The 8,983-nt window shown below is 34.7% G+C and overlaps 2 protein-coding genes across 2 annotated transcripts; one reads left to right on the top strand and one right to left on the bottom strand.

Annotated features, from left to right (window-relative positions):
* The first annotated feature begins 2,215 nt into the window (after positions 1–2,215).
* Positions 2,216–5,705, top strand: LOC123717148 (Golgi to ER traffic protein 4 homolog). The gene is made up of 4 exons (XM_045672997.1): positions 2,216–2,475; positions 2,550–2,832; positions 3,107–3,414; positions 4,387–5,705. Exons 1-4 carry the CDS (start codon positions 2,366–2,368, stop codon positions 4,631–4,633), a joined length of 948 nt encoding a protein of 315 aa, XP_045528953.1. The 5' UTR covers positions 2,216–2,365; the 3' UTR covers positions 4,634–5,705.
* Positions 4,908–6,598, bottom strand: LOC123717149 (nudix hydrolase 8-like). Its single transcript, XM_045672998.1, has 4 exons — positions 6,158–6,598; positions 5,986–6,077; positions 5,460–5,670; positions 4,908–5,389 (listed from the first exon to the last, which is right to left on the bottom strand). The coding sequence occupies exons 1-4, from the start codon at positions 6,252–6,254 to the stop codon at positions 5,019–5,021; spliced, it is 771 nt and encodes a 256-aa protein (XP_045528954.1). The 5' UTR covers positions 6,255–6,598; the 3' UTR covers positions 4,908–5,018.
* Positions 6,599–8,983: the final 2,385 nt, after the last annotated feature.

Genomic DNA, 8,983 nt, shown 5'->3' with positions numbered 1-8,983 from the left:
AGTCTGCCGTTCGTATTCTGGACACTTCCTGTTTGTTGCAAAGTGTAGACCAGAACACAGACAGCAAGACGAGGCATCATCTTGTATGTTGTACGTGTCCCCTGTATGGCCTTGGCCACACTTGTAACAACGGGGCCGAGAGTTACAATTAGATTTAGTATGACCAAATCGGCAACAAGAATAGCACTGAATAGTAGGGTATGAGTAAAGTTCCACGGGCAGAGCATTGTAGCAGACAAATACATGTTTAGGAAGGGTTTGACCATCAAAAGTTATGACAATAGTCTGTGATGGTTTCCACTCAGGAGAGCTGTTGTTACGCACTTTATAATTTAGACGTCTAATTTTTATAATTCCTCTGCTGCCTATAGGCAGAGATATATTGTCTAATATTTCTTCAGGCGACCATTCCGCGGGAATCCTCGCACCAGGCTCATTCGGGTCACATTAAATGAGGGAATAAAAGCTTTGTAGTTATTTCTTGTCAGGCAAGGGTTATTAATAAATTCGTTTGCACATTTGTGGTCTGAGAATGATATGGAAATTCGGTTTCTGCCTATCCTTTTGATGCTAGCATTAATAATATTTTTAAAATATTTTTTTTGGAGAAAATAGCCAAATTGGACGGGGTGCAGGGAAGCGATGCTCGTATCTGAAGAAACTTTTTGCGCATGAACTACTAATGGCTCTATGTCATAGGCCTCATAAAACGTTCGGCCTGTAGGATTTTTTGACGAATGAGAAACGTCTGACGGAGGTGTTGGGTGCTGTTGGGTATTAACAGTTATAGAATCTGCAGAGTCTTCTTTGTTCTGAAAATTATCTAGAGCATGAGCGTTTTTAATCTCACTATATATTGAAGGACTTTCAATTTCCGGTATTTGGCACGAACCATCGGAGTCATGTATGTTCCGACGCTTCGGATCGAATCTTCGTTTCGTTTTGTTGCAGTGTTTGCAAATTTTTCCTAGACGCATTCTTTTTCGGTCACTCCGTTGATCCACATCTGTATCTACTGGACTGGACTCGTCCAGTTTAGAAAATCTATTATCTACTATAATATTACATGCAACCTCAAGGGGCGAGCCCCCGATATCCGGGGGCTCGTCCATTTTATCGCCTGACTCCAGGCCTTGAAGAAAAAGTATAAAAACTTACCAGATACTGTAGAATATATACACAAATTAATAAACAAAACAATTAAATTAAACTACTACATATATATATATATATATATATATATATATATATATATATATATATATATATATATATATACAAACTACTCTTTTATACAAGTTAAACTAAATTTAAAAATTTCACTAGAAAAAACACTCCCGCCACGACCAACGTTTCCCGCGCTTTTTCCAAATTCAATACACTACATTAGGTTACCAAAGAGTTATAAAATTGAAATTCAAAAAATTTTCATTAGCAATGTTTCTAACTGGCCAGTTCTAAACATTTTAGTGGTACCCACTTATTACTTCATACATGAATAAAATTCATTAAGTATTGAAAAAAAACTAAAGTTATTAAAAGTAGTTGATTTATAAAAATCCCCAGACTCATGTCTTATATGATAAATAAAAAATTAATCAAATATTTTTTTCATATAAACCTAAGATTTAACAAAGACAGTAGTGGTTGACTGCAAGTACCTATGTATATAATCACTAACAAACTGTTGAACATTAATAATTAATTCAAATAGCACTGTGATAAAGTTTGGCGGGCCAACCCCGAACTTAATAGGTCGATGGAGACTAAAGTGACGCTAAATGATTATAATACGCTACGGTATTTCATATTTTATTATTTCCGTAATTCCATATTACTACTACTTATAACTACTGTGTATGCATACAAATGACTTGAAAATCTATACAAAAGCCAATGATTGATTATCAGATTAGTTTGTAAGAAACAAAAATACTTATTATATTAAAACAAAGTTCTTTCTTCAACTAAGTTATGAAATCGGTGATTTTATTGTATCCTTAAATTATGTGATTATATATAATTATGTGATGTATTATATTAATGAAATTTAACAGAATAAAATATTTATATAGTCGTGATTTCGATATAACCTTTCGTAATTCGTGGACAAAATAGATAGTACGATAACGTCAGATTACGAACACTTGGTAAGAACTGTCACTGTGTCACAAGTGTCACTGTAAGACGAATTACATACAAATATCTAAATTTGCTAATTGTCAATGACTGTTGACCAAGAAAAGTAATTTCCTTCCTCGTTGCTTGTTTAATTGTTTATTGTAAAATTCAATGTTAATTTGAAGAAGTGATAGTATACCTTAGTCGAATTCAATGTTATTAAGTGTTTAAGAATAAATAAACAATGGCCCGCGGAGAAAGAGGTGTCGCTAGAGTTTTGGAAAAACTTGAAGCATCCGTAAATGCGGGTCAATACTATGAAGCACATCAAATGTACAGAACTCTTTATTTTAGGTACATTGTTAACTTTATAAATCGATTTATTAGGTATGGAATTGATTTACTTAACTGCTGTTCATAATTTGTAGATACTTAAATCAAAAGAAGTACGGTGATTTGCTACAGTTGTTACACAGTGGTGCAAACATTTTGTTAGGATGTGATCAGCAAGGTAGTGGTACAGATTTGGCGATACTTCTTTTAGATGTACTCACAAAATCGCAGATAAAACCATGTGAAGAATGGATTGAAAAAATTGCTCAACTCTTTGCTAAGATGAAACCAAATGTTGTGGAGAGGGACACCTTTTTGATTAATGCAGTAAAGTGGTCAATGGATAAAAATAAGAGAGGCCATCCTTTACTCCATAAGGTACACATTTAGTTTTAAATGTTACATTGACATTATTACACAAATTAATATTATACTAGTATATCTATAATATACTCTTCTTTCTTGAGAAGGTGAACTTGAACAATGGTGAATTTCTTTTGATAGTTATTGGTCAGCAACATCTCTAGTGCAATCCCGTATGCACCATCAATTTATCTTTTTATATTTTTTTGTATATTTTTATCCTACATCCTTTCTTAATGTAAAACACATATAATTTTTTTCTGAAATCATGTTATAAGGAAATTTTCAGAGTATTGCAGAAGTATACTGGCAGGAAAAGAAGTTAACATCTGCTTATAGGCATTTTTTACATTCAAATGATGGTGTTGCATTTGCTACCAAATTGATAGAATTACATATAACCAAAGGATTTAAATCAGAAATTGCTATGTTTATAGCTCAGGCAGTGCTTCAAATACTTTGTTTGAAAAATAAGGAAATGGCTCATGAGGCTTTCAAGGAATATACAAGGTCTCATCCAAATTTAAATGAGAGAGTTCCACCATTTCAATATCCATTACTAAATTTTTTATACTTGCTTCTTAAAGTTCTTGATCAGTAAGTATTTTTTCTTTACATATTTTATAGTGATTAAATATTAAAGCAATATGAAAGTACAGTGTAAACTCTATATAATGACACTGATGGGACTGTGCATTTTATGGTGTCATAGAGAGTTATCGTTAAATGGAGAGAAGAAAAATCAGTATTAGAAAAAGAAAAAGTTTATTTCAGACTAGTGTTAGTAGTTATGGACATAAAAAAAGAATCTTATTTGAATGCTATTGTGTATAGCCTATTATTTTTGTCTGATATCTTTTAATGCAGTAGTAATTTTATTGTATTTTTCAATTATTTTATTCATATCTTGTGATATTGAGGCATTTTGGTGATAAAGGAAGTATTTTTCTAGTAATTTAGGTGATACCAGGCTATGAGGCTCAGGCTCAACCGTCTCATCTTCTTGTTCTTTCTTTATCCTGAGTGTTTCTCACTTTTCTTGAATCCAAAATTTCTTTGTCTGTGAGTGAATCTTTCTCTTTTTCTCTCTTTATTTTTTTTTTCGAAGACTTCCTTTCTATCTCGCTATCAAGCTTGCAGAATTTTTCCTTTGTTTTATATTGTGGATACAGTAGAGCAACTAAATCCATAGAGTTTGGCTACAACACTTGACTTCTCTCCCATTTCTATTGCGCGTATCAGTAAAATGTTTTCATCAATACAGTGATTTTCTTTCAATAGCCATGTTTACTGTTTGAAATTTAATGAGCAACTAAGAATATGATAACATATAGATTCATCCATGACTCCTACTTATTAGTCATGGTCAACAACAGTCTACATGTGCAAGCAATCCCAATTTGTAGGGATTGGTATGCTAGATAGAGTGTATCATTATATGGAGACAAGCTAAACCAACCAAAGCCAATTTATTTCAACACTTTAAAGAGTTAGTCCTTAAATCGAGGGACATTACATGGAGTTTACACTGTGTGTCAGAACAACTTAAAATTGTATTTTTTGTTTCAGAAAAAATGCTATGAAATTTTTAATGCTACGTAAAAGTTATGATAAATTTCTTAAACGTGACCCTCGCTACTTGGGCTACTTAGACACAATTGCCCGTGTCTGGTTTGGAATTTCTGCCCCAGGGAATCGTAGGAACCCTAATTCAATGTTAGGTGGAATAATAAAGTCAATGCTTGGGGATATTGACAGTTCTGATGAAGATGGCAGTAATTTGGCAAACAAAACCCAAGTCCCTGACTTAGATTAAACTTTGTTTTTTGATAGTCTGTTTTCTGTATATAATTATGCTGGTGAAAGTTTTAGTTTTCAAAATGAAATTTTATTTTTGACAAAATAATTTAAACACATTGGAAAGTATATAAATGCACCAACTACATCTGATTTTTTTGAAATAATTTCCTGTACTGAACATCTTACAAATAATAAACCATTTAATTCGTTTTTGAGCCCATTTTTACTAAACTCACATAAAGTTACTAATACAGATGCCAAAATGGATTTACAGTAAAGGAAACTACTAATCTTTGTATATTAATTAATTTAATAATCTAAATACTAACCATAAAATAATAGTTATTTTGGAATGATAGGTGTTCCACCAACCATGACCTGTGATTTAAAATATCTGTATGTTAAACATCTTCAATTGTAAGGCATGTAATGTCTCTCGTAAATGTTTTTAGTTTCAATGTTCTTTTAAGAAGTTCAAATTTAATATTTCGTGTCTTTAAATCTAGTGCTTGTCTCACAATAAATTTGTTAAAATCAATGACATCAGGATGGTTTAAAAACTCATCAACATTCATCCACTTACAAGCTTTGATTTCTAATTCTGATTTAGTGATTATATCCGAGGTAGCTTTTAACAAAATAATAACATAAATGTCAGAATTCCCAAACATAGCATTATGTGTGTGTCTTAAGGTGACCATAGATTCAAAAATTGTATCAACATCAGTTTCCTCCTTTACTTCTCTTATTGCAGCATCTTTTATGTCTTCACCTAAAAAGAAATAACTTTAAATTATAATAATTCCTTGGTTTTTATGTTTGCATAAAAAGCCATCTTATACCTCTCTCCACATATCCACCAGGTAATTTCCAATGTGGATGTTCAAAATGTTTCTCCATTACAACCAGTATTTCATTTTTGTTATTTACCACTAGACCACCCACTCCTAAGTTTGTATGACATGTAGGTGGTAAATTTGCTGGTCTATCTTGTGGGAGCCATTTGAACATCATAACGAAGTCAATTCTAGCATGATGAAAGTTGAAACCCTCCTGTAATTGTACAAATAAAATATAGTAAAACACAATTGAATTTTTTTAATAGAATGCACTAACAAAATTTGTTGACAATCAAACTTAATACTATAAAGCTAAAGAGTAAGTTATGGTCCTTAAATAACAAAGGAACTTACTTTATTTATAAAATATTGATAATGTTATATGAAAGCTATATAACATTCTCCAACAAAATGATATAGGTCCAGGTTTTTTGTTGATTAAATTTAAAATAGTTTAAAAGTTTTGCTTTCTTTAAATATGTTTTAAATTTTAATTGTTTGTTTGTATTCTTAAGGAATTGTTACTTACATTTGCTAGAATAGGAACCCACTCTGCATCTGTAATATTAACTCTAAACCAGATGCATCTTTTATTTTCTTCTGTCCATTTTGATAAGGAACCTTAAAATAATAATAATATAATTTAAAACAAGAAAAAAAGACTGTTACACATTTATTTATAAGCTTTATCATTCACTTACTCACAAGTTTGTCTTTAAAATCAATCTGGTTGCAGGGTTCATCTTTTGAAGTTACTGTAACACCATTGTACCTATCTATTACTCCAATAAAAGTCATTGTAATGTTAGGTAAAACCCAAAAATATTATTTCAGGTCACAGGAAAGAAAATGAGAATTTATAATACCAAAACGTATTACACCGATGTATCTATTTCGGAATATAATATTTAGATAGATAATGAGTTATGTAATAGTTATCCAGTCATTGTTTTATTAATGCTATTTCACCATTTGATAACAGGTCAAAATATGTTCAAAAATTTAGACAATACCCACAATATATATCGTTTTTACTCTTTAAATTATAAACATAGAATTATTTTTAAGTTAATTAATTACAATTTACGAGAATATATAGAATTACATATTGAATGCTTATACACTATACAGTGAGAAGTGAGAATATTAATGATTGAACCAGTGTTGCCAGATGGTCTCGGCGACGTACCCCTAGATTAAAATGATTTCCCCGCAGGAATCCCCTAGGATGCCCTCACGGTGGCATGGGCCACAGTGGTCATGTTGGTATTTTTAGGCAATGAAAGGCATGACGCAAAGTATCTGTAATAGAAAATGGACTGACAGGTTCAAGTTTTATTCAGTTTATGATTAAACGATTATACATTTAGAACGGTTAACCACACGCATACTATTCTTACGATGTGTTCATACTTCAATTTAGTTCCAAAATCAGGAAAGTGATATATAATAGCAAAAATATGTATTTGGCGTGTAATTGAAATTTCCCCTAAATATTTGAATGATTGCTTAACTTAAATTAATTGTAGTTGTAGGTGACTAGTACGTGTCGTCATGAAACAATAATTTGTTCTGAAAAGAACAGTTAATTGCGTTACCGTTAGGACAACTTTTTGCCGCGCCTCAATTTTATTGTCTACGCACCCTTCGCATCTTGGTACCACATGTTTACCACTAGTGGCCAGGTAGGATAATTTTTGTATATAAATCTACAGTTTTTAAAAATTAAACACATTCCACATTCCATCTTCACCTCTTCTCAACGAAATATTAGGAAGTTTTATTTTAACCAAATAAGGACCAAAACAACCTAAAGTAAAACATCCCTAAAGTGGTGACCCCGACGTGATACACCAAGAAAATTGAAGATGACGAACACAGAAAATTCCGGTGCAGAGCGTCAAGTTTCATCACAAGCGTCGAGCCAAGAAGTCTCCGGTATCTCACTGTCACTCCGTGTGCCACCTCCAGAACAACAACCAACCATCGACACCCTCATCGGTGAAATAAGAAGGTTGTTTTTGGAAGTCGCTGAGATACGAGCACAACCTCGCAACAACTACCGCAACAGTCGTTCTCGCCACCATTCACATTCACAATCACGCTCGCGGAACGCATCAACAAAGCGCGACGAAAACCGACGAGAGTCGCAGATGGAAGATCGAAGCCGGAAAAAATCTCCAATGCCGTACTGCTATTACCATCATCGCTACGGTATGGACGCGAAGAAATGCACACCACCATGCCCATGTTTCAAGCCCATAAATCAGTCGGAAAACTAAAAGTAACGCTGGCCGCGGCGGAACCGGCGTTACCGAATCATCACACCGCCTTTTCGTTACCGACAGGGTAACGAAACTTACCTTTTTGGTCGACACAGGAGCCAATATCTCCGTGCTACCAAAGACAAAAGGCTCACGTGAAAAACCACTGCCATTTCAACTCTACGCCGCCAACAACACGGTCATTCCAACATACGGAGAGAAGTCACTCCAACTTGATCTTAACCTCCGAAGACCATATACATGGAAATTCGTCGTAGCAGATGTGTCTAAGGCAATCCTGGGAGCAGATTTCTTGCAGCACCACCACCTCATTGTCGATGTCAAAAACCGAAGATTGATCGACGGGAAAACAAAGCTGGTAACAAACGCTCAACTCAGTACTGCAGACATACCTACAGTTCGTAGTATAGACATTGAGCAAAATTACCACAGCATACTAGCAGATTTCCCAGGCACAACCAGAATCACTTCAATGAAGCTTAGTCCCAAACATTCCGTTGAACACTTCATTGAAACAAATGGACCGCCCCTTCACTGCAAGCCACGCCCCATTGCACCGCATCGTTACGAAATGGTCAGGAAGGAATTCCAAAACATGATCGATCAAGGGTTATGCAGACCAAGCAAAAGCCCTTGGGCATCACCTCTTCACGTCGTGCCAAAGAAGAATGGAGACCTACGCGTGTGTGGCGATTACCGAAGGCTCAACGCCATAACCAAGCCCGATCGGTATCCCATACCACGTATACGTGACTTCACATACCAACTCGCAGGGAAGAAAATTTTCTCCACACTTGACCTCAATCGCGCGTACCAACAACTGCCAGTCAGCGAGCAAGATGTGGAGAAAACCGCCATCATCACACCTTTTGGTCTTTTCGAGTTTCCGCGCATGTGTCCTGGTCTAAAGAACGTCGGACAGACTTTCCAACGCTTTATTCACGAAGTACTGCGCGAACTCGACTTCGTATTCCTTTTCGTTGATGATCTACTCATAGCATCAATCGACGAGGAAGAGCACCGAAAACATCTACGCATCGTATTACAGCGACTAGAAGAATACGGCATCACCATCAACCCATCAAAATGTGTTTTCGGCCAGCGAACTGTGAAATTCCTCGGTCACCAAGTCACAGCGGAAGGAATACAGCCACCCCAAGAGAAGGTACAAGCTATTACAGACTTTCCAAAACCACAAACCGTAGAAGAACTACGACGTTTTCTCGGTATGATAAACTTTTA

Source organism: Pieris brassicae, chromosome 12 (assembly GCF_905147105.1).
Source record: "Pieris brassicae chromosome 12, ilPieBrab1.1, whole genome shotgun sequence".
Lineage (NCBI taxonomy): Eukaryota > Metazoa > Arthropoda > Insecta > Lepidoptera > Pieridae > Pieris > Pieris brassicae.
Note: the sequence above shows the minus strand (reverse complement) of the source record. Positions and strands in the feature narration are given on the sequence as shown.